General features: G+C 42.7%; 1 protein-coding gene across 1 annotated transcript in view; it reads left to right on the top strand.

The window, feature by feature from the left end:
• LOC137373241 (rab GTPase-activating protein 1-like) overlaps positions 1 to 26,848 on the top strand; it is a 556,698-nt gene that overhangs the window by 9,658 nt on the left and 520,192 nt on the right. The window contains exons 2-3 of the mRNA XM_068038091.1: positions 14,935 to 15,105; positions 20,385 to 20,556. Coding sequence (XP_067894192.1) covers positions 14,965 to 15,105; positions 20,385 to 20,556 — 313 coding nt within the window. The 5' untranslated portion in view covers positions 14,935 to 14,964. The remainder of the gene's footprint in view (positions 1 to 14,934; positions 15,106 to 20,384; positions 20,557 to 26,848) is intronic.

Genomic DNA, 26,848 nt, shown 5'->3' with positions numbered 1-26,848 from the left:
GTAATTCACTGTGTGTTCATAATGGCTCCAGTTTCTATTTTGCAGTAAAACAAGCAATTGCTTTGAGTTCTGTTGAAAGGATGTCTTGAAAGATTTAATTTTGCACCTAGCTATTACTTTCAAAATCCCACCCTTGTTCATTACAGCTGCAGAATTGGTGATTTCACTGCCTCAGTTCTCTGAGCTTTTACAAAGTTCGAAGCAATGACTGTGCCACTTGCAGTTTCGAACCAAATAGGGGAGTATACTGTGATCATAGAATACACATGAACTAGGAGCAGGAGTAGACCATATGGCCCATTGAGTCTGTTCTGCCATTCAGTACAATCATGACTGATCATAGAACGATATAGCACAGATGGAGGCCATTTGGCCCATTGTACCTGTACCAACACTTTGGTCGAGCTATCCAGTCAATCTCATTCGCCTCTTTCTCTGTAGACCTGTGCATTATTTCCCTGAAGTATTTGACAGTTTTTAAGAAAAGAATCTGCAAAAAGTTCACTAGGTCAGTGAAGCGTTAGAGCAGAAGTCTTGCTGCAGGTAGTACATGAAGAATAGAAGTTTCTGAAATGGAATTTGGATATCAGGAGTCTGATTTTGCTGCTTCTTGATGCAGAGCTATTTGTTATTAAGGTTTGTGCAGCGTTGGAATTTAAGCCCCGATCCCAGCTGCTGCCCTGTCCAGGTTTAGACTTGGTGCAAGGTGTCCAGCCTGATTCAAAAGGTGAATGGCGGCTTGGCACGGTCAGCTGTGCCATTTGCTGACCTGCGGTGCACAGAGCATGCAGGCCCTTGAATGTGAGCTGGAGAATGGGAAAGATAATTGCGCAGCAGGTTCTGAACAAGCTGACTCGACCAAAGCAAGATTTATGGTGTTACTGAAGGGGAAGTCTGAGCAAAAATTAAGCAGTTCCAGTATCAGCTAAGGTCAAGGCCACTAATGTGCAATTACTGCGCAGTCTGAAATAGAGGTTGATTTTGAATATGTACTTTGCCACATCCATTTTTATAGGACTGGAAATCTTTCACTATTCATTTGTCAAATCCAATGATTTAAAGGAAATTAGTCAGATCAAATATCAAACATCTCTGCTGCACAGATTGCAGTAAGAAATATCACCATCATCAAAGCACGTGGCTGCTTGGTAGCACTGGTTTGCTGTTTATCTGTTGGCTTACAGCAAGCATTAATGGGCATGAGCAGTACTGATATGATGCTAATACTAATATAATGATATACTTCTCATTCAAACCTCAAAACAAGAAGGTATTGGAATTAGGTATTTTAATACTCAGTTTATTTTTCAAGATATAAGGCAGATCTTAGGCTGTCCTGGGAAATCCTCCACTTACGCCCCCATTCGACCCATTGGAGCTGAGAGCTGGTAAGAGTTCCTTTCAGGGATGAGTAAAGGTCCCACGATTTACTAGAGTAATGGTAATTGATCTCTGACGGGATTGATAATTTATTAAAAATGCCTTTTGGTTCCATGAGGAGCTGAAGATAAAGAAAAAAAGTGCTCAGGTGTTTTGGCTTGGGAACAGCCCCTGGACCCACTTTGCTGAGCGTTTTTGTGCTGCTTTGACTTACACCAGTGGAATGGGGTGGGTGCCTTAAAGTACCATTACAGCCATGGGCCACTCTCCCTACTCCCCTTAATGAGCCCATCCCCGTAATTTGGGATGGGATCTCCAGCAGGTTTCGGGGCAGGCAGGAGCCTCTGCTGGAAGATCTGGACTCCTGCAATGTTGGGGACAGAATTTCTATGTTTCTTCCACAGCACAAGCATGTTAATGTGCGTTGCTAAACAATATAGATGAGAGAGGTTAAATTCCTGTTCTCTGCTGAGTAAATCTCGGGGTGGCAGGAGGCAGTTGACCTCAGTATCCTGGAATAGATTGGGGCAAAAAATTATTAGTGTTTTCATTCTTTCTTGCAATCCTGCTGGACAGTGAGAATATGGTGATATAAAGTGAGTATGGGGCTTGGCTTGGTAGCCTGCTGATGCTCACCAGATAGCTTCACGTGAAGAATGCTCGAGCTGTAGCACCCATGAGACTGGGCCTTCAGAAGAGTGAGGGGAAAAATGCCAAAGAGGACAAGCTTCTTTAATTATTACCCCCCACCCCCAACCCAGTCTGAATACAGCAGTCTCACCACCTCCTCACTCTCCAGCCCAGTCTGAGCAGTGTACATCAGCCTCATCTCCTTACCCCCCGACACAGTCTGAGCACAGTGTACAGCAGTTTCACCTTGTTGATCCAGTCTGAGACTAATGTATACAATAGCTTTGCTTACCCAGACAGAATGTGTGATGTGTCCATTGTCTCATTTTTGCCTTACTGAGTTATCTTCACAAGTTTAGTTCTCCATCTTGTCATTATCTCTCCTTCCTCCCTCTCTGTTGCCTGGAAAGCCCAATGAAAAGGTTTAATTGAAGAACTGGTGTCTCCAGATCGGTATGGCTAATAATAATATAATACTCTTTGCATTCAGAACATAATTTTTTAAAACCGCTATCAAATCACCCATTAATCTCTTCTGTAATCATACAAATAACTTCAGCCTTGTCCCAGCTGTCTTTTTGTGGAATAGCTTTTCAACATTTCCATCTCTAATATCACTGCACTTGAAAGCTGATAAGTTTGACTTTGCTTTTCACAGAGCTGAGTGTGTCACCAATGGCTCAGTTGCTAGCACTCTTGCCTTAATCACAAGGTTCTGGTTACAAACATATGAATTAGGAGCAGGCGTAGGCTACTCTGCCACTCGAGCCTGCTTCGCCTTTCAATAATATCATGGCTGATGTGATTGTAACCTCAACTCCACATTCCCACTTACCCCTGATAACCTTACATCCCCTTGCTTATCAAGAATCTATCTATCTCGGCCTTAAAAATATTTAAAAACTCTCCTTCCACTGCTTTTGAGGAAGAGAGTTCCAAAGACTTCGGACCCTCTGAGAGAACCCTCTGGGTTCAAGTCCCACTCTAGGGTTTCAGAACAAAAATCAAGGCTGTCATTCGAGTGCAGTACCGAGGGCGTGCTGCACTGTTGGAAGTGCCATCTTTCGAATAGGATGTTAAACTGAGGACCCATCTGCCTGCTTGGATGGATGTAAAAGATACCATGGCACTATTTTGAAGAGGAGGGCAGTTATTCCCGACGTCCTGGCCAATATTTGCTCCTCAATCAACATCATAAAATCAGTTTATTTGTTTTAGGTGCTTGCTGTGCACAACTTGACTGTCATGTTTTCTGCAATACAACAGTTAGTACACTTCAAAAATACTTAATTGGCTGTAAAGCGCTTTGAGATGTCCAGTGGTCATGAAAAGCACTATATAAATGCAAGTCTTTTTTATTGCTGATTTCACGTCGCCAATTTATGTTTACTTTTTAAATTCCAGTTTACTGTAATAGCTGTGCCCCCTCGCGGTTACTGCCTTCAGCTTCCCTGGTGTTTTAGCGGTGGAGGTGCTTTTTAAGTAATTACTTCCATTTCTGTCATTCTCGCATTTAATTTAGACCTCTAATTTACCATCAGTAAGTACTATCAAGGTCTGCACGATAATTGATTTGACTTTTTTTTTTAAAAAGTGAATCGACTGGTTGAATACAAAGGTTAAGATTAGAATTCACATAGCTGAAATCACCTGACTAGTTGCAAGCCTATACGTTATAGGCTTTAAAGATTGATGTGGTGGAGAGTTTTTTATATGCACAAGTCTACTTATTACTGTCCTGTCTTTTAGTATTTTACAGTGATTTAGGCCAATCTGCTGTGACGCTAAACTGAATTCTCTGCTGTGATGGGTAGCATTGGTGCTGGATAAGACAAATGGAGTCTGGTGTACACACACTGCACTAAACCTGCTCACAGAGTCTGCTTTTCAACGAGAAAAAGTGGGCATTTTGTTGAGTAATCTGTAAACACAATTAACTCTGTAGACCCATGTCTACATTCGGCTGTAATGTTTTACCATCCTGTTCGGACGATAGTTTAGAATAACTGTTTACAGGACCTATCATCTGAACACGTTACCCAGACCTCATTTGGAATACTGTGTTGAACTCTGGGTGCCCTCTGGGTTATATTCTGCAGTGATGAGGTTAAAGGTTAATCTGATCACCCTTGGGTGTTTAAAATTATGAGAGAGTGTTGGCAGGGTAGATAGGGAATGATTGTAGTAGGACATTCAGAACAAAGGGGCAGAATCTTAAAATTAGAACTAAACTGGTTAAAAGTGAACACAAGAAAAATGTCTCCATACAAAGTGTCATGGGAATGAGACATGCAATGTCAGTGGAAATAGTTTCTCATTTTTTCTATCAAAACTCTTCATAATTTTAAACTATATCAAATTTCCCCCTTAACCTTATCTGCCATAGGGAGAACAATCCCAGCTTTACTAGTCTCTCCATATAACTGCAGTCCCTCATCCCTCATATCATATATATTGCTGTTATTCTTTGGCAATCTTCTAGAGGATCTAGAAATGTCAGGGTCATAAGAGTTATACAGCACAGAAACAGGCCCTTCGGCCCATCGTGTCTGTGCTGGCCATCAAGCACCTGTCTATTCTAATCCCATTTTCCAGCACTTGGCCTGTAGCCTTGTATGTTATGGGCCAAAATGTAAAGGAAGCCAGTTATTCCCATGGTCATCTGAGTTTATTTGGATATAACAGTAGCATTTTCTAACAGCTGGAGAGATTGAGCATTAGGAGACTGTGCACCGAGTTCATAATATTGAATCTGCCACAATGCAGAAGTATGATATATGGTGCCATTGGGTTTCCTGCTGATTTGACTTTCAATTCCTTTTGTGCCTGTACTAAGTTTGATGATCAATATTCATCTGGAATATTTGGCAGTGTTGCAACCACTCGGGTTCTTATTGATGTAGGTTGTCCAAAAGCTCTTAAAACATAGGAATGGGAGTAACCCCTCGAGCCTGTTCCTTCATTCAGTGTTAATATCATAGACCTGCCTTAGCCCCATATTTCTTAATACCTTTAGTTAACAAAAATTCAATTTAACAATTGATCTAGCATCAATTGCCATTTGTGGAAGTGTTTCAAACCTCTACAACTCTCTGTGTGCAGAAGCGTTTCATAATTTCACTCCTGAAAAGTCTGGCTCTAATACTAAGCAACATTCCTTAGGATTTTGGATGAACTGAGCTTTGTCTGTTTATCATTAAGGATTGTGTTTCTTTCTCTGATCATTGTTTCATGTGTCAGTTGGGAGGAAGAAGTAGGGAAGTCTCTATGGGTTTTTGTTCACATTCCCTTTGGACAAGAAGGTAACATTTTTGATGAAAGCAAAATACTGCAGATGCTGGAAATCTGAAATAAAAACAGAGTGTTGGAAATACGCGGCAGGTCTGGCAGCATCTGTGGAGAGAGAAGCAGAGTTAACGTTTCAGGTGACCTTTCATTAGAACTGGCAAAGGTTGGAAATGTAATAGGTTTTAAGCAAGTAAAGCAGGGGTGGGGGGGAAAAGAGAACAAAAGGGAAGGTGTGTGATTGGACAGAGGGCCGGAGAGATTAATTGACAGAGGTCATGGGGCAAAAGCAAAGAGAGTATGCTAATAGTGTGGTGAAAGACAAAACATTAGTGCAGAGAGAGTGTTAATGACAGAATAATGAACCGCCCTAGCCAAAAGCACAAACATGAAAAAAAGCAGTAGGCAGGCACATGGTAAAAAAATAAAATGATGAAATAAAATAAAAGTAAAAAAAGGTCATTCATTCTCTGAAATTATTGAACACAATGTTCAGTCCGGTAAGCTATAGCGTGCCTTATCAGAAAATGAGGTGCTGTTCCACAAGCTTGCGTTGATGTTCACTGGAACACTGCAGCAGGCTCAGAACAGAGATGTGAGCAACCAGAAGCTCAGGGTCATATTTTCGGACTGAGCGGAGGTGTTCCGCAAAGCGGTCACCCAGTCTACGTTTGGCCTCCACAATGTAGAGACCACATTGTGAGCAGCGAATACAGTATACTAAATTGAAAGAAGTACAAATAAATTGCTGCTGCACCTGAAAGGAGTGTTTGGGGCCTTGGATAGTCAGGAGAGAGGAGGTAAAAGGGTAGGTATTATACCTCCTGCGATTGCATGGGAAGGGGACGAGGTATCGGGGGTAATGGAGGAGTGGACCAGGGTGTTGCAGAGAGAATGATCTCTTCGGAGTGCTGACGGGAGGGTAGGGGAAGATGCTTTTGGTGTTGGCATCACGCTGGAGTTGGCGGAAATGGCAGAGGATGTGGGGTGGAAAATGAGGACAAGGGGAACCCTCCTGCGGTTCTAGGAGGGAAGGGAACGGGTGAGGGTAGAAGTGCGGGAAATGGGCCAGACATGGTTGAGGGCCCTGTCAACCACAGTGGGAGGGAATCCTCGGTTGAGGAAAAAGGAAGACATATCAGAAGTGCTGTTGTGGAAGGTTGCATCATTAGAGCAGATGAGTCGGAGATGGAGAAATTGGGAGAATGGAATGGAGTCCTGACAAGAAGCAGGGTGTGAAGAAATGTATTCAAGGAGCTGTGGGAGTCGGTGGGCTTATAATATTAGTGGACAGTCTATTCCCAGCGATGGAGACATAGAAGTTGAGAAGGGAAGGGAAGTGTCCGAGATGGACCATGTCAAAGTGAGAGAAGGATGGAAATTGGAAGCTAAGTTGATGAAGTTTTCCAGTTTGGGGCGGGAGCAAGAAACCGTACTGATACAGTCATCAATGTACCGGAAAAAGTTGGAGAGGGCCTGAGTAGGACTGGAACGAGGAATGTTCAACATACCCCACAACAAGACAGGCCCCGTGCAGGTACCCATAGTAACACCTTTTATTTGAAGGAAATGAGTGGATTTGAAGGAGAAGTTGTGCAATGTGAGAACAAGTTCAGCCAGGCAGAGAAGGGTGGTGGTGGATGGGGACTGGTTGGGCCTCTGTTCAAGGAAGAAGCGGAGAGCCCTTATACCGTCCTGGTTGGGGGATGGAGGTGTAGAGAGATTGGATGTCCATAGTGACGAGGAGGCGGTTGGGGCCAGGAAACTGGAAATTGTCAAAATGGCATAGGGCGTCAGAAGAGTTACGGATGTAGGTGGGAAGAGACTGGACCAGGAGAGAAAAGATAGAGTCGATAGGAAGAAATAAGTTCAGTGGGGCAGGAACAGGCTGAAATAATGGCTCTCCCAGGGCTGTCCTGTTCGTGAATTTCAGGAAGAAGATAAAAGCAGGCTGTCCGGGGTTGCGGGACTATGAGGTTGAAAGCTGTAGAGGGAAGATCTCCAGAGGAGATGAGGTCAGTGACAGTCCTGTGGACAGTAGCTTGATGTTAGGTGGTGGGGTCATAGTCCAAGGGGAAGTAGGAAGAAGTGTCTGAGAGTTGGCACTCAGCCTCCGCAAGGTAGAGGTCGGTACACCAGACAACAACAGCACCACCTTTGTCAGTGGATTTGATCACAATGTCGGGGTTAGATCTGAGAGAACAAAGTGCAGCAAGTTCAGAGGGAGTCAGGTCAGAGTGAGTGAGGGGGGTAGAGAAATTGAGATGGCCGATGTCTCGACGACATTTCTCAGTGAAAAGATCAAGAGTGGGTCAGAGGCCAGAGGGAGGGGTCCAGGTGGAGGGAGGATGCTGGAGGCGGGTGAATGGGTCTGCTGGTCAGGGGAGGACTCCTGGTCAAAGCCAGGAGGTGAAGGCGATGGAAGAAGAGCTCAACGCTATGCTGAGCACGAAATTCATTGAGGTGGGGGCATAAGGGGATAAAACGGAGTCCTTTGTTGAGTACAGATCATTCAGCGTCAGAGAGGGAAAGGTCAGAGGGTATAGTGAATACATGGCAAGGGGTCAGATCAGAAGGGGTGGGGTCAGAGGGAAGTGAAGGGGAAGAAGGGTCTGGAGGGGCATTAATCCCCATCAGCTGCTGGAGCTTGCGTTCCTTAACACCTGAAAGGAAGAGAAAAAGTTTTTTGTTAATGTGTTGGATAAGATGAAGGATGAAACGAAACTGCGGGGAAGGATAGTTTTGAGATAAGGTGAGGCAGTGCTGCTGGAGAGAGAGAGGTCCAGTGTGTACATGTGGCAGTGCATGGCATTGAGTGTGGATCTCAGGATGCGATGAAAACAGCAGTCCAAGGGATGTTGTATATCTTGGAGATACCAGTAATCCTGGGTGGATTCTAAACATGAATGATGAAACTTTAGTTGGAAATCACATGGAATAAGTAGGAGCTGAGGAAGGAGATGTGAAAATGAGTTTTGGTAGACACCTTATCAAACACCAGAAGGGAAATAGAAAGTAATGAAGGTGAACAAGGTAAAAAGGACAAATGGAAATCCTGTCGGCAAGAACAGCAGAACTTCAAGGTAGGCTGCATAAAACCTATTACATTTCTAACCGTTGCCAGTTCTGATGAAAGGTCACATTTATTGTTTTCCCTCCCATGCCAATGTTCCTTTTCTCAAACTCAAAGTCTTAGCTGTAACTTGACTGAGAAGCATTAATCATGGATATCCTTTATTAACTCACTGATGGAATCTGTGGTTGCAAAGCTTGTTTCTTTTTAGACCCTAACTGAGAGGGAAACTAGAATTGAAACAAAAACGGAATCTAAAAACAGAAATCGAAACTGAAACTGAATCTGTAAAAACAACTTCGGGTTTCCAGGGAAACTGACACTGGTTGGAACCAGATAAAAGGAGACACAGTTCTCCTCAGACCAGGCAGGAGCGGAGCGCCGGCAAATAGAAGGAAATGAAGACTGAATCCAGGAGCTTTTTCTGTTACTTAAAGTAGCTGACTAACCAGACGCAGGCATTCAGTGCACAGGTTATCACTGAGGGATTTGGATGAAGGGCCGGCTGGTAAATCCACACTATCAAAACTGTTGTGAGCAGAGCTGAGGAGATTCTGGAGAAGTGTGCCTTGTAAAGACTGCACCTTGAAACAGTTACTATCACATTGCTTTGTCATTTCAAACACCTCAATCAGATCACCCCTCAATCTTGTAAACTCGAGGGAATACAACGGAAGTTTATACAACCTTCGCATATCATTGAACTCTTTGAGTCCATTGTGCTCACTGTAACCTAATTGTTAGATGGCTGCTATGGAATTTCCTTTTGAATATTATTTCTTAGACTTATTTATTTTAACATACATTTGTTGTGGGCAACAACTTCAAGATATGCCCATTGTAGTAGTTCTAGAATTTCCATATCTAGATGTTTCAGATCCTGTATTCGCTTTGCATCCCAATTGGTTGGGAAATTATTTCCTCTTGTTCAGGCCCATCCCATTAAAGCAGCATCAAGAGTGTCGTGATAAATCAGTTGCTGCATTTCAGGATAGCTACCTTGAGGCTTGCCTGTGCTCCTGTCAAATACATGGTGCAACCTTTACTGGCAAAGTTTTCACCTGTGCAGTGCACATTCTGTACTGGTCTGGTATATCGCCTGTTACAGGGGTTTCCAAATTCTGTAAGCATGTGTTCCCCAACCCACTGATAAATACCATGAAGCTTCCCTAGTTGAGGGAAAGAAGCATAAATAAAGGTGCTGCATTTTCCAAGCAAGACATCACAACAACATTAAAGAGTGAAACAAAAGCATGCTTCTTCTGATGAAGGGCTATGCTTAATACGCTAATATTTCTTTCTTTTCGTCCGTCTTTCAAAGGAGACATTAAACTGAGGCCCCGTCTGCCTTCGCAGGTGGACGAAAAAGAACTATGGCACTCTTGCTCCTTATATATGAATATATATTCTTGGTTACAGGGCTTTCAGACGAGATAGAGAGGGGGAGAAAAAGGGAGGGGTTGTCAGTTTTGGTTAGAGAGACTGTGAGGAGGGTTGATGTGTTAGAAGGATCATCAATTGAGGCCATATGCATTTAACTTTGGAACAAAAAGGTTGCAGTCACCCCTGAACCCGAACAGTCAGAGGGAGCTAGAAGAGCAAATATGTAGATAAATCTGAGAAGTGCAAAAACAATGGGGCAGTAATAGGGGATCTTAACTACCCCGGTATTAACTGGGATAGTTTTAGTGTGAAAGGAATGGAGGGAACAGAATTCTTAAGATGCATTCAGGAGAACTTTTTTGGCCAGTATGTAGCAAGTCCAACAAGAGAAGCCGTGGTTCTGCACTTGGTTTTAGGTAATAAAGCTGAGCAGGTGGAAAGAGTGGCAGTGGGAGAGCATTTTGGTGATCGTGATCATAATTCTGTTAGTTTTAGCATAATTGTGGGAAAGGACAGAGCTGGAACAGGATTTAAAGTTCTAAATTGGGGCAAGGCCAATTTTACTAAGCTGAGATGTGATTTAGCAAAAGTGGACTGGAAACAGCTACCGTGGCTACAAGAGCATGTCAGAAACTAGGAATCCTGCAGCGAGTAACTCACTTCCTGATTCCCCAAAGCCTGTCCACCATCTACAAGGCACAAGTCAGGAGTGTGATGGAATGCTGTCTACTTGCCTGGATGGCTGCAGCTCCAACAACACTCAAGAAGCTCGACACCATCCAGGACAAAGCAGCCCGCTTGATTGGCACCCTATCCACAAACATTCACTCCCTTCACCACCGACGCACAGTGGCAGCAGTGTATACCATCTACAAGATGCACTGCAACAACGCACCAAGGCTCCTTAGACAGCACCTTTCGAACCTCGACCTTCTAACACCTAAAAGGACAGGGGCAGCCGATGGGAATCCTCCAATCCACATACCATCCTGACTTGGAACTATATCGCCGTTCCTTCACTGTCGCTGGGTCAAAATCCTGGAACTCCCTTCCCAACAGCACATGAACTGCATGAACGAATTAAAAAAAAAGTAAATCAGTGTCAGAGCAGTGTGAGGCATACAAATGGGCGAATCAGGGGGTTCAGATTAAATATATTACCACAAAGAGAAAGGGTGGGATGGCCAAGTTTAGAGCCCCCTGAATGTCAAGGAGCTTACTGGGTATGATAAGGCAGAAAAGGAAAGCATATGTCAGACACCAAGAACTCAGTATGACAGAAATCTGAGAGGAGTTTAGAGAGTGGAGGGGTGAAATAAAGAATGAAATTAGGAAAGCGAAGAGAAGGCATGAAAGAATATTGGCAAGTAAAATTAAGTAGAACCTAAAGATGTTATATCAATACATTAAGAGTAAGAGGATAACTAAGGAAAGAGTAGGGCCCATTAAAGACCAGAAAGGTAACCTATGTGGGGAGGCGGAAGATGTGGGTATGGTTCTTAATGAATACTTTGTGTCTGTCTTCACAAAAGAGAGGGATGATGCAGACATTGTAGTTAAGAAGGAGGAGTCTGAAGTATTGGATGTGATAAACATAGGGAGAGAGGAAGTATTAAGGAGATTAGCATCCTTGAAAGTAGATAAATCACCAGGGCCAGATGAAATGTATTCCAGGATGTTAATGGAAGCCAGGGAGGATATAGCAGAAGGTCGGAACATTATTTTCCAATCTTCACTGGGTACAGGTGTGGTGCCGGAGGATTGGAGGTCTGCTAACGTTGTACCTCTGTTTAAAAAGGGAGCGAGGGATAGACTGAATAATTACAGGCCAGTCAGTGTAACCTCAGTAGCGGGCAAATTATTCAAATCAATTCTGAGAGACAGGATAGAAAGGCACAGATTAATCAAGGATAGTCAGTATGGGTTTGTTAAGGGAAGGTTGTGTCTGACTAACTGAATTGAATTTTTTGAGGAAGTAGTAAGGAGGTTTGATGAGGTTAGTGCAGTTGATGTGGTCGACATGGATTTTTTTAGCAAGGCTTTTGACAAGGTCCCACATGGCAGATTGGTTAAAATAATAAAAGCCCATGGGATCCAGGGGAATGTAGCAAGCTGGATACAAAATTGGTTCAGTGGCAGGAAACAAAGGGTAACAGTTAACGGGTGTTTTTGCAATTGGAAGGCTGTTTTCAGTGGGGTTCCGCAGGGCTCAGTACTAAGTCCTCTGCTTTTTGTGCTATATATTAATGATATTGGATAGACATATGGATGAAAATGGAATAGTGTAGGTCAGATGGTTTCACAGGTCGTCGCAACATCGAGGGCCGAAGGGCCTGTACTGCGCTGTAATGTTCTAATGTTCTAATGATTTGAAAGTAAATGTAGGAGACTGATCAAGAAATTTGCAGACAACACAAAAATTGGCCGTGTGGTTGATAGTGAGGAGGAAAGCTGTAGGCTGCAGGAAGATATCAATAGACTGGTCAGGTGGGCCGAAAAGTGGCAAATGGAATTTAACCCAGAGAAGCGTGAGGTGATGCATTTGGGGAGGACAGACAAGACGAAGGAATACACAATAAATGGGAGAATACTGAGAGGTGTCGCGGAACTAAGGCATCTTGGAGTAAATGTCCACAGACCCCTGAAGGTAGCAGGACAGGTTCAATAAGGTGGTTAAGAAGGCATATGGAATCTTTTCCTTTATTAGGCAACATGTAGAATATAAGAGTAGGGAGGTCGTGTTGGAATTATATAGAACAATAGATAGGCCACAACTTGAGTACTGTATGCAGTTCTGGTCACCTCATTACAAAAAAAGGATGTAATTGCACTGGAGAGGATACAGAGGAGATTTCCGAGGATGTTGCCAGGAAAGGAAAATTGCAGCTATGAAGAAAGATTAGGTAGGCTGGGGTGGTTCTCCTTGAAGAGAGGAGGCTGAGGGGAGATTCGATTGAGAGGTACAAAATTGTGAGGGGCCTGGTTCGAGTGGATGGGAAGGACCTATTTACATTAGCAGAGGGGTCAGTGACTAGGGGCATAGATTTAAAGTGATTGGTAGAAGGATTAGAGGGGAGATGAGGAAAGGTTTTTTCATCCAGAGGGTGGTGGGGGTCTGGAACTCACTGCCTGAAAGAGTGGTTGACGCAGAAACCCTCATCTCATTTAAAAGATGCCTGAATGTGCACCTGATGTGCTGTAACCTGCAGGGCTATGGACCAAATGCTGGAAGATGGGATTAGGCTGGGTGGCTCTTTTTTTGGCCGGTACAGACACGGAGTCACAGAATTGTTACAGGGCAGAAGGAGGCCATTCGGCCTATCAGGTCTGCACCGGCTCACCGAAAGACAGTTCACTTAGTGTCATTCCCTTTCCTTCTCCCTGTAACCCTGCACATTCTTCCTTTTCATATAACAATCTAATTCCCTTTTGAATGCTTCAATTGAACCTACCTCCACCACACTCCCAGGCAGCGCATTCCAGATCTTAACCACTCGCTTCGTGAAAAAGTTTTTTCTCATGTTGCTTTTGCTTCTCTGACCATTACTTTAAATCTCTGCCCTCTCGTTCTGGATCCTTCCACGAGTGGGAACAGTTTCTCCCTTTCTACTCTGTTCAGACCCCTCATGATTTTGAATACCTCTATCAAATCCTCTCTCAGTCTTCTCTTCAAGGAAAAAGTCCAAGTGGCCTCTTTCTGTGCCGTAAACCATCTACGATTCTGTGGTATCATTCCAGTAATTTTTTTGCACCTTCCTAGTGCTGCTATATCTGTTTCATAATATGGAGACCAGAAATGTTCACGGTACTCTGTGTGGCCTAACCAAGGTTCTATACAAGTTTAACATAAATTCTCTGCTTTTCAGTTCTATCCCTCTAGGAATGAACTTGTGTTTTGTTTTGCTTTTTTCTCACGATGTTATTAATGTGCGTCACTACTTCTAGTGATTACTGTCTGCGTGCCCCAGATTCCTCGACCCCAATTAGTCTCTTATTTTTCAAGGAGTAGGTGTCCTTCCTATTCTTCCCACTAAAATGTACTACCTCACACTTAACCTATATTCAAACTCATATGCCAATTACACGCCTCTTCAGAAAGTGTATTCATTTTTTCCTGTATTTTGACACCATTCTCCTCTATTAACTACATCCCCCCCCCGCCCAAGTTTGTTTGTGTGCAACATTGTGTCACTAACACAATGAACACACATTCTACGACCTGGCTTGCAGTGCTACATTCTGAAAGGGAAGCAACTTGAGAAGTTCTGTTAATCATTTCTTACCTTGCTTTATTATTCACTCTGGGGTTAAGCAGCTGACATCAGAAACAAAGTGTGCTAATATTAATTTGAGAACAGCATCAGAGGAAGTGTGAATGGAAAAAGTTGGATCTGTGCCCTGTTCATTAAACACAAAGTGGGAGAGTTAATGCACAGAACAGACTCATAGGTCTTTTCCCAGTCGTAATGAAAGGCAGTGTATTGGCATTCTAACCACACTGCAGACTGATAGCATATTGGCTGTTTGACATTCCCTACAAGGTGCATTCCTAATTCCAGGTAGGATATCCAGAGGAGGCAAAGTGATTCCTCAAAGGAAAAGCTCAGATAATAGCAGAATAAACCTGCAGGCTGTCTGAAGAGTCATATTTTCAGAGGCATAATAGCACAGGGTGTGGGCCTTCTATTTAGAAACGTGTTCAGTGGTGTGTTGGCACACAGCTGCGTTGAACCTGTCTGTATTTCCAGATTTGGTGTAATTAGCATATTGTGCATGAGTAATGACGCTGATTGGGTGCTCAACCCCTAGTGGATAAGAAATTGCATGAAGTTGATAGTCAATGCAACTGCTGGGAGCGTACACTGTTCAGAACATTTTGCCATTGAAGCTCAGCAGTGGTGTCTGTGAACTGTGTAAATAACTGTGGGATATCATTTAGCTTATCTGCCTCTGTTAGATGCTTGGTGTTTTCTTTCTTGAAGTTTAATATTGTTGAAAATATAAATTTGATTTTTTTCCCCAGTTTTTGCTTTTATTTGGCTTTAATTTTTCCCTTAATTTTTCGCCATAGTTTTTAATGCTAAAGATCAAACTGGAAAACACCCAGAAAGCACATTTTTAAAAATCAGCAATAAACATTGACTTTAAAGGCCCATGTACATACTGTAATCTCTCTTTTTCAGGTTGTTGCTGTGCGTTGTGCTGATTGAGAAATGGATGATCAAGCCGCTTTGCGCAAAGTGAGCGGTTCATCGGACTCTGTTTCCACTGTAAACAGTGAGGAGTTTGTCATTGTTCCTCAGCAAGCAGAAGATTCTTCCTCTATCAATGGAGAGGAAAAGCCAGCACTAAAGGTAATCAGAAGTTCATTTTATTCATGTATTTCTAAGGATGAAGCTTTTGTGTCTGTTTTAAACAAAGACTGTTAGTTCTCCCTCTCTTTATGGCTCAGGGCCTCTGCTGCTTAAACCCTCATCCATGCCTCTGTCCCCTCCGGAATCGATTGTTTGAGTTCTTTCTTGACCATCCGCACGGCCTCCAATCTCCATAAACTGCAGCTCGTCCAAACTACTGCCCCCTCTATCCTAGTCCTTGACAAGTTCCACAAACCCATCACATCTGTCCTCTCTGACCTGCATTAATTCTCGGTCCCACAATGCCTCAAATTTAGAATTCTCATTCTTGTGTTTAAATCCTTCCATGGCTGTGCATGCCCTTATTTCTGTAACCTCCTGTCGTGCTCCAAGTTGCTCCAAATCTTCATTCTTCTGACTGTTGCGCGTTGTCCCTTTCCTTTGCCTTACTGCTGGCTTTAAGCCACCTAGATCCCAATCTCTGGAATTACCCCCATAATACCCTTCATCTCACCACTTCCCTCTCCTCTTTGCAACCTATCTTTTTAACAATGCCAAAGCAACAGATTAAACAGTTCAGCTTGTTTGTAAATATCTATTTTGGCTAGCACTACCCCTCCATGACATACAGATCTAAAAATGTCCTAAGTGCAATCCAGAGTTCTTGTACATGATACAAATGATATATGTGGATAGTGCTATACTTCTTGTGTGCAGCTGACTGTCACCTTTGGAATTCAAAGAATTTGTGGCCCTAAGTTAATTTGTGTAATCACTCTTAGCATACATGCCTGTTAAATGCATCAGGTTTGCTTTAGGTCCTGTACACCCAGATCTTCTGGTGAGAAGCTCAAAGCAATTAGACCTTATCTTCAATGAATGTTAGAATCGTAAGGAACGAGGGAAAGATAAAGTGAAGAAAAAATTCTACTGGTCAGCTTATTTGCAAGTTTCTTTAATGCTTCAAACAATCAACATGTTTGTGATTATCAAATTGATATAGCCTGGATAAGTGGCACCATTGTCTTCAGACACAATGAGTGAGTTACTTATATATGTTTCAGTTGTGATCCAAATGGAATCTTCTACCAATCTGAGATGATTGTGCCAGCTCCTAGCAGATCAGATTCAACATGGGGAGTGGGAATGTTCACGGTTTTTGTCAACCCAGCTGTCCCATGCGTTTGGTGAGGTTCTCTTAGAATGACACAGCATAAAAGGAAATAAAAGCAAAATACTGCGGATGCTGGAAATCTGAAATAAAAACAAGAAATGCTGGAATCACTCAGCAGGTCTGGCAGCATCTGTGGAAAGAGAAGCAGAGTTAACGTTTCGGGTCAGTGACCCTTCTTCGGAGGGTGCTATTTGACCCATCGTGTCTGTGCCAGCTGTTTGAAAGAGTTATCCAATTAGTCCCATTCCACTTTTCTTTCCCCATAGTCCTGCAAATGTTTCCACTTCAAGAATTTATCCAATCCCCTTGGAAAGTTAATATTGAATCTGCTTCACCACCCTTTCAGGCTGTGCATTCCAGATCATTATAACTCGCTGCATAAATTTTATTTTCCTCATGTCACCTTTGGTTCTTTTGTCAATTACCTTAAATCTGTGTCTCTGATTGCTAACCCTTCTGCCAGTGGAAACGGTTTCTCCTTATTTATTCTATCAAAATCCTTCATGATTTTGAACACCTCTATCAAAGCTCCCTTTAACTTTCTGTGCTCTAAAGAGTTTCTCTAAGTCTCTCTACATGACAGGTCTTTTGTGCCTGGTACCATTCAAGTAAATCTTGCCACCCTCTCTAAGGCCTAAAGTGTGGTGCCCAGAATTGAACACAGTACTCCAGCTGAGGCCTAACCAGTGATTTATAAAGGTTTAGCATAATGTTCTAATATTTGTACTCTATGCCTCTATTAATAAAGCCATCGGCTCATGCTTATTCAACAGCCTTCTTAATTTGTCCTGCCACCTTCACAGACTTGTGTACGCATTCCACCACAGATGTCTCTGTTGTTGCACCCCCTTTAAAGTTTCACCAGTTTATCCATGTCCTCTTGAAGTCTGTTAATATTTTTCCTCACTGTTTACTACACTTGAGTTTTGTGTCATATGCAAACTTTGAAATTATGCCTTGCATACCTACTCCTAGGTCATTAATATGGATCAAAAAGAGCAGTGGTCCAAACACTGACCCCTGCAGGACACCACTTCCCTATGATCTGAAAAGCAACTGTTTACTACTACTCTCTGCTTTCTGTTCCTTAACCAATTATATATCCATGCAGCCACTGTCCCTTGAATCCCATGGGTTAAATTTTGTTAACAAGCTTATTATATTGTACTTTATTACATGCCTTTTAAAAGTTCATATACACATCAACTGCACCTTCATTAACCCTCTCCGTTAGCTCATCAAAGGACTCAATCAAGTTAGTGAAACGCGATTAGCCTTTAAAAAAATCCATGCTGGCTTTCATTTATTAACGCATATTTTTCCAAGTGTCAATTAATTTTGTCCAGAATTATTGCCTCTAAAAGTTTCCCACCACTGGTGTTAGGCTGACTGGTCTGTAGTTGACGAGTTTATCCCTCTCCGTTTTTTGAGCGAGTGTAACATTTGCAATCCTCCAATGCTCTGGCAACAGTCCCATTTCTAAGGAGGATTGGAAGATTGTGGCCAGAGCCTCTGCAGTTGGCACCTTTTATGTTCCTTAGCAATGCATCTGGACTGGGTGACTTTTCTACTTTGCGTGTTGCCAACCTTTTTAGTATCGCCATCTATTTTTATCCTGTCAAGTTTCTCTACTTCAGTGTGATATTGGTAGCATCCTCTTTAGTGAAGACAGATTCAAAGTACTCATTTAGTATCTCAGCCATACCCTCTGCCTCCATAAGAAGATCTCCTTTTTGGTACCCAATCAACCATGCTCTTCCATTGGCTACCATTTTACTAGTTATATGTAAAAGACTTTTGGGTTCCCTTTTATGTTGCCTGCTGATGTTTTCTCATACACTCTCTGACTCTTACTTCCTTTTTCAGTTCACTTAATTCAGCTTAATTATGAATTACCAACTTGACATTTATCATGGATCTCCTTTTTCTGTTTCATTTTAATTTCCTGTATCATTACTCATCCAGGAGCTGCAGCTTTGGATGCAGTTCCTTTGCCCTTCATGGGAATGTCTCGTTGTACTTGAACTATCGCCTCTTTGAAGGCCTCCCATTGTGCATTAACTGTTTTACCTGCCAGTCTTTGATTCCAGTCTGGGTTTTGTGGATGCCTGCAACACAATGTCATAACTCAGCCTGAATTCTTTGAGTGTGCATGGGAGATGAGATGTCTAAAATGCGAGGTTCGCTTGAAATCTTTCCAGTTGAAGAAAAGGACACAATCAAGATCTATGGATGTTCAAAATCATTCCCTTTGGAGTTTGCTCTGGTCCAAGTGCCTCATATCTTTTTTTTTTACTCATACTCTTGTGTAGTGATTGTTTGGCCCTCCTTTCCTTCTCGCATCCAGCCCCTCACTCTAATGAGATTTATCTCTGTCATGTGACTGTTGACACTAGGGGCTGAATTTTACGCCGCCGCAGAGGGTCAGATGGTGGCACGGGGGCGGTGTAAAATTGAGCCCCGCTGCCGCCTCCGGCCAAGTTTACCAAGTGTTGGGCGGGGGGTGGGAAATGGTCCACCCGCCTGAGGCCAATCAAGGCCCTTAAGTGGCCATTAATGGCCACTTAAGAGTCCTTGCCCGCCTCCATGGGTATTTTACCCGTGGCAAGCGGGTGTGCTGGGGACGTGAAAGGTCGCCCAGCAATAGCTGCCAGCCTTTCCGTGCCCAGGGGGTGCCATGGCAATCAAGTACAGGGTGCCCGATTGCGGGCTGCCCCCATCTCCCAACCCCTCCCAACCCACCCCCGGGATCCAAGACGCCCCCCTCCCCCCCCAAACGACCACTCCAGCCTCACCAGGGAAGGACCGATCCTCTTGGTGAGGCAGCCTTAACTTGCCTTCCCTCTAGGCTCCTTGATGTCGGCTGGGCTATAGTCCCAGCAGTGGCCACCGCTCCTGGTGGCGCTGCTGGGACTAAGAGCTGCCGGCCCGCTGATTGGCGGGGATGGGACCTCCTCCCTCAAGTGGGTGGAAGTCTCGCCTCGGGACAGTTAAAGCCCGGGGATCCATAAAATACGGAACAGATCCCCGGGCTGGGCGGAAGTGGGTTCGCCACCGACCTTCACGTCAGTGGCGAATTCCTGTCCTCCGAAGGTAAAATTCAGCCCAAGGTATATGTTTTGATCACATTGTAACTGACCATACTAAATTATAGCATGTACTGAAAAGCCACTGTATTTTGATCTTATGATTTTGTTGTGAAATGAGTGAGCCTCTCATGATCATAGTAAGTTGGAGGAAATGGACAGTTTTTAAAAAATAAGTTGTGTTTGTTCTCAAGACAAAATGTTGGGTGGACCCCGGCCACTAGTGCTGGGAGGACTGAATTACAGTGTCACCTATTAGCAGTGGTTAGGACAGATGCTTTTGTACAGACTTAGGTATTACCTTCAAGCCTTAAAGAAATGATGCTAAACATGCCAAACATGAAGTTTCAAGAATTTTATATGAAGTCTACACCTGTTAATTCAAAGTCACCTGATTTAAATTATTGGATAATACAATTGTTTTTAACAATGAAAAGCCTCCTGTGCAGTTATTTCAGTTGCTTAATTTAAATTACTTGATGATTCAAAAATTTGTAGTGTAAGAAAATAGCTTTGAATTATTAGGGGTAGATGGCATAAAATTGTTATCGTAAAAAACTGCATAAACTCCATGCCTTCACTTGGTTTCATAATGAGTGTTCAGAATTCACGATGTTGGTTTCAGCATATAGCACCACAGAACTTACTTCAGAAGTTCCCAGGGACTTGGCATGTTCAGAGTGTTTAAAGCACTACCAGTTTTGATGTTGAATGTCAAGGTTGTTAGATTCACTGTTGATCTCAGGGCTGCAGAGGAGTTGTGAAATGAAGCAGCTCATTGTAAATGTAAATTACGAGATTAATTTATACTGGTAAGTGACAACTTTATTTAAATGATGAGTTGTTCACTTTCTAGTGTAGAGATCCTTAAATTAAAAAAAAAACTCAACCTTTAAGTAGAGTTGGGAATCTCAAGACTGGCAGTGACTGAGTAATTGCATTGAATTGCAGTTTGCTAATGTGTGTTCATGCATTGGGTATTTTACTGCAGTGTGTTATTTTGTCTTCACTACCCACAGATAGCCTGCAATGGGAATGAGCAGCAGCTAAAGAAGGCGCTGGAGGAGGGCCAGAAAGATGAAATGATGGCTGGAGCAGAAGGAGAGGTGGGATACCGAAGCCTGACGATGCGTGAAACATCGGTGAAACCAAAGCCTCTGAATTTAATCTTAGATTCCTCCACAATGGAAGGTAATGAAACAGTTATTGACATACACCTAAAGCAATTATAACTACACACTTCTAGTGCACTGGACCAATTGTACATACATGCTGATAATGCATAAGAAACAGCATGATATTTACTTTACTATTCATATTTTCACAGGATGTTACTCTTTGACACTCATTAGGGTAATATGGTATATGCTTGTGAAAGCAGTAAGATATCTAGGACATACCTTGACCACCATGAATATTTCTTAATCCTGCATCACTCTAGCCAATGGGAGTGGGGTGAAAACTTATGTTGCAGCTCCACCAGCCTTTGAGTGCTGAAGTCGAATTTTTAATTAATCATTTCATTTTATTTTACTGTCCCTATCTTTTTCATCTCTTTACATGCTGCAAACCATTGCCAGCTTGATCAGGAATTCACTTTATAGGAGATATTGGATATAAACCAGTGTCCAACCTCTTTATGGCAGAGCACACTGGTGTACAAATGTATCATTGTAACACACTAAGTAAAGTTAATGCACTAAAATGGAAATATACTGTATAGCTTGTACTTCTATATTAGGTCACAGAATATGGTCATTCAGTTGTCTCATTTCCTTCCCCCCCACCTCCCCTCCCCTCAGTATTATTTGCATTCATGCTTCCTCAGTGAGGAGAACAAATCTGTTTCCTGATACAGGGCAGTACTTGGCTTAACTGCTGGAAGATTTTATTATAGATTTGACTCTTTACTTGAAGCTCAGATAATTTATCTTTGTTTGTAAATATACACAATCTACTATTAGCAGTTTTACTGCGTCTCTATTTACTACATACAGACAAATCATCCAAGGATCACGGGAAAATTCATTTTTGTCTCATGTATGTTCTCAGTGATTGTATTGGCCTCTCCAGATTTTATCCCCCTAAAAGGATGTCTATGTATATAACATCACAAATGTTGGTTATAAAACTGTCTGCTGAATGTTATAATCTTCTATGATGTGAATAATGGAAATGAATAGCAAACATTTTGGTAAATTGTTGCTCCATTGTTGGATCAGTCTGGTGATTATACAGTGTCCTTTTATTTGTTGCAAGGACAAGACATTAGTCTTCAGTACAGAATATTGAGCTAGGTGGATTAGGTGGCTCAGGGAATCAAGGACTACTGGGAGCAGGCAGCGAAGTGGAGTTGAGAGAGAAGATCAGCCATGATTGTATTGAATGGCAGAGCAGGCTCGAGGAGCCGTATGGTCAGCTCCTATTTCTTATGTAAAAGTTATTGGAATTAACTGAATCTTCTAGCAATTGCTCTGTTTGTTAATTTAGTGTGAAATAATCCAGGCTAACGATTTATATTTCAAACAAAAATTGTTTTTGGGATGTGGGTGACACTGGCAAGGCCGCATTTATTGTCTATCCAGGTACCTTGAGATGGTCATGGTGGAACTTTTTTCTTGAACCCCTGTAGTCCTGGTTCTGATGATGCTTCCACAATGTTGTTGGATATGGAATCTAGCAACAATGAAGGGACAGCAATATATATTCAAATCAGGATCATGTGTGATCCAGAAGGGAACTTGAATCTGATGATCCCAAAAACATTGCTATTCTTATCCTTCTCAGTGATGGAGGTTGCATGGGAGGAAGATGCTGTCCAGTTAAGGTTGATGATTTGCTGCAGTGCCTTCTGCAGATTCTGCTTTCTGCAGCCAAGTGGAGGAGGTAGATCCTCAACTATTCACTATATTTGTTAACAATTTAAATGACAGGATAGAGAGCCACATATCCAAGTTTGCCAATGATGCAAAGTTAGGCGGGATTGTAAGCCACGTAGATGGAAGCTTAAAATTACAAAGATATTAGTACGTTAAGCGAATGGACAAAACTGTGTCAAGTGGATTTCAATAAAGGCAAGTGTGAGGTCATCCACTTTGGACCAAAAAAAGATGGATCACAGAACTTTCTAAATGGTTAAAAGCTAGAAGAGGAGCGGTGGCCACTGCTGGGACTATAGCCCAGCCGACATCAAGGAGCCTAGAGGGAAGGCAAGTTAAGGCTGCCTCACCAAGAGGATCGGTCCTTCCCTGATGAGGCTGGAGTGGTTGTTTGGGGAGAGGGAGGCGTCTTGGATCCCGGGGGTTGGGAGGGGTTGGGAGGTAGGGTCCATGTACATAATCATTAAAATGTTGTGAGCAAGCACAAAAGATAATCAAGAAGGCTAAGGCAATGCTGGACTTCATATCCAGAGAACTGGAATACAAGGGCTTAGAAGTCATGCTACAGCTTTACAACGCAGTGGTTAGACCACACCTGGAGGACTGTGTTCACTTGTGGTCACAACACCTCAGGAAAGATATATTGGCCTTGAAGGGAGTGCAGTGTAGGTTTACTGGAATGGACTCTCAGGGTTAATTATGAGAAGAGATTACACAAAATAGACTTGTATTCCTTATAATTTATAATATTAAGGAGTGATTGTTCAAAGTTTTCAAGATATTAAGGGGAGCAAATAGGGTGGATAGAGAGAAAATATTTCTGCTAGTTGGGGAGTCTAGGGCGAGGGACATAGGCCTGGATCTAGTTTTTAGGCTTTCAGGAGTGAAGTTAGGAAGCGCTTCTGCATGCATAGAGTGACTGAAGTTCGGAACTCTCGTCTACAAACTGCACTTAATACAAGGTCAATTGTTAGTTTTAAATCGGAGATTGATAGGTTTCTTTTAACCAAAGATATTAAGGCATATGCCCTACTCCTGTTCTGATGTAGCTCTCACTTACATGACTTGAATGTTACCTGGCGCTTGACAGTCCAGGTCCTGCTGTTGGTTGGCATGGCTTATTTCATTATAGAGAAGAGGTGAATGGAATCGGGCCATCTGGATACAGATTGTCGTCATATGCAATTCTGCTGTGGGTAGCTCACAGTGCCTTGTGGATGCTCAGTTTTGGGTTTTTAGATCTATCTTTAGTCTTTCCCGCTTAGCATGGTGGTAATGTCACATCGTGGCAGATACCGGAAGTGACAGGAGACAAGGCTTTGACTTTACCAGGACTGTATGGGTGTCCCTTCAACTATTGCTATTGTGGAGAATGTATCTGCTGTAGGTAGGTTGGACCGGATGAGGTCCAGTAAGTGCTTCCGCATACTGGTTTCCTCACCACTTGATTGAGGCTCATTTTGGCAACTGTGACTTTTCAGACTCAGCTAGCTCTTTTTTTATTATTCGTTCATTGGATGTGGGCTTTGCTGGCTAGGCCAGCATTTATTGTACATTCCTAATCGCCTTTGAGAAAGTGGTGGTGAACTGCCTTCTTGAACTGCTGCAGTCCTTGGGGTGTAGGTACACTAGTGCCAGTAGGAAGAAGAGTTCCAGGATTTTGACCTAGCGACAATGAAGGGACAGCGATATAGTTCCAAGTCAGGATGGTGTGTGACTTGGAGAGGAACATGCAAGTGGTGGTGTTCCCATGCATCTGCTGCCTTTGTCCTTCTAGGTGGTAGAGGTTGTGGGTTTGGAAGGTGCTGTTGAAGGAGCCTTGGTGAGTTGCTGCAGTGCATCTTGTAGATGGTACACACTGCTGCCGTTGTGCATTGGTGGTGGAGGGAGTGAATGTTGAAGGAGGTGGATGGGGTGCCAGTCAAGCGGGCTGCTTTGTCCTAGATGATGTCGAGCTTTTTGAGTGTTATTGAAGCTGCACCCATCCAGGCAAGTGGACAGTATTCCATCACACTCCTGGCTTGTGCCTTTTAGATGGTGGACAGGCTTTGGGCAGACAGGAGGTGAGTTACTCGCCGCAGGATTCCTAGCCTCTGACCTGCTGTTGTAGCCGCGGTATTTATATGACTACTCCAGTTCAGTTTCTGGTCAATGGTGACCCCCACGATGTTGATAGTGGGGAATTCAGCGATGGTATTGCCATTGAATGTCAAGGAGATTCAGTGATTTTACTGCTGAGTCACTGTTGGTGATGAACATTGAAGTCCTCCACCCACACCTCCCTTGTTTCCCTCAGAGCTTCCTCCAAAAGATGTTCAACATGGAGGAGTATTGTTTTTTCAGTTGAGGGGGGCAGTAGGTGGTGCTCAGCAGGAGATGACCTTGACCTTGTTTGACCTGAAACCATGAGGCTTCTCGGAATGTTGAGAACTCCCAGGGTTGTTCTCACTAAATTTGCATACCATAAGATCACTTCTTATGCCTCCTTTCCAAGTTGAAAATTCCAAGTGTCTCCTGTCTTCATAATTCAGATCCTTGACATAATTTGAAAACCTATGATCTAGATTACAGTTGGGATGCAGAGAAAGAACTGTCCAGTTCTGGTTTGTTACTGCTTTCTCAAGTGGTGGGGTGACAACATTTCAGATAAAATGAGGTGAGCTGTGTATGGCAGAACCTCGGGAAAGAAAGCAATTACAGGAACCACATGAAAATAGCAGAATAGTATTAAACGTATATGTGCTTATTTCTTGACCAGAAAATGAAGTTTTTAGAGCTCTTAATCAGATAAGCAATCCTACAGAGCAGATTTCTGCACCAATTCTATCTCTGCAACAACTTGGAAATGCCGTTGAACAAGGAAACAAAGGGGAAAATGTATCCTTTCAAAATTTTTTTACACTTCAGATTGAAGTGTCTGAAAAAAAATTCCAATTTAGTTCAAAAGATGTGATAAATGTTAATTACCTCTATTGCCCAAGTATAAGGGACATGGATAGTAACCCTCCTTGCTGATTGGAGTGTAGTTCATAAACTCGGGTTTGAGACAAAGCCTATCGGAATTGTACATCCTATTATGAAACATCATGGCTCTGCAAGTTATTGCATGCCTCTAGTGTTTCACAACCAGGAAAGAGATCATTTCGGTGCAATTAACAAGGAATGCCTTCAGGCAATATTGTGCATTTTGCTCTGCCTTCCCCCAGGAAAACTTCTTTGTAGAAGGCAGCTAACAGAATTCCAAGCTAATTTCACAGTAGTTGAAGTTTATATGAAAAAATCTAACACAACAATCTTATAAACATGTTGACATGACAGAGCCTTGATTCCATCACAGGTATTTACTTGCAAAAGAAAAATTCTCTTCCGGCATAAACACATCTTGGGATGCTGATCCCTATTGGATTCACCTGCTTAGATATGCCATCTCATGAGATATCAAGCACCTAATAGACTTGAGTTAATGCTTGTTACATATAGCTCTCAAACATTTAGAGAATTTGGTGCAGGGCAAGTCAGCAAGTCCCTGGACAGACAATCTGACAGCTGTCTGTTGTGTCAACAGCAGAAAGGGAATTTATTCTTTGACCCACTGTCAAGATCCAATACTGCTAGGTCAGTAGTGCCTGAGACATAAGTGTGGAACTTTCCTCATAGTGTCTACCTCAAGATGGATATGATAGCACATGCATTAAATAAACTGCATTGTGATCCACCCACACCTGCACTGTGGTATTTCAGAACACCTTCCAGATATGGTGTTTCTCATTGATGGATTTCCTCACATCACTGGACAATCACCAGCTCCTAACTTTTGAACAAACTACCCTGAAATCTGGTGTGGCCTTCCCTTTTGTGAGATATAAATGTGTGTGCATTTCCTTACTTTATCCTAGTGTGAATATTACAGAAAAGCACAGAGTGAAGGCAATTTTGAAAACTTCTTACTAGCTTTTTAAACTTTGGTACTTGGACATCCTGGCATTGAGCAGTTTTTGTCCAATCTCACTATCCCACAGGATACAGCACACTGTTGGTTAAATTCCATATTTAGATCTAGCGGGCTTCCGCTTAATGGTCTAGTTGTTGAGGGGAAATTATTGGAAAGAAATCCACAGCGTTGGTAGTTGTTGTGCTATCTTCCTGTAAATTGTCCATTAATTTTAAGTGGAAGAAACTTGAAGGTTAGAGCTTCTCTAAGAATATTAGTCCTTTCTTCTATGGCATAATATTTACATATGCAAGATCTTGATCTGTGACCAAATGCTAGCTTTCTCTACATTTTTTAAGATGCCATCTCAGTCTTTCCTGATCCCACTGCTTCAGGTTGATTGGTTGAACATTGTCCAGTGTCTTGGTACAAGAGGGCAGTCCGGAAGTTGAATTCAGATAAACTGGGCTGACTTTGGTTTTGCAGTGGTTAATGTCCCGGGTCGTCTTTTTGAAACACTTTGTACCTGCGATCTGAACCATCTCTCAGGCATCACTGTTGGTGGCTCTGGTGTCAACAGAGTGGTTATTTAAACTTCTATCAAACCTTGATTAGACTGCACTTCAGAGTACAGTCTCCATATTGCTAACAGGATATCAAACTGGAGAAGGTG

This window comes from Heterodontus francisci, chromosome 8 (assembly GCF_036365525.1).
Source record: "Heterodontus francisci isolate sHetFra1 chromosome 8, sHetFra1.hap1, whole genome shotgun sequence".
Lineage (NCBI taxonomy): Eukaryota > Metazoa > Chordata > Chondrichthyes > Heterodontiformes > Heterodontidae > Heterodontus > Heterodontus francisci.
The sequence above is the reverse complement of the archived record's forward strand: the minus strand, read 5'-3'. Positions and strand labels throughout refer to the sequence as shown.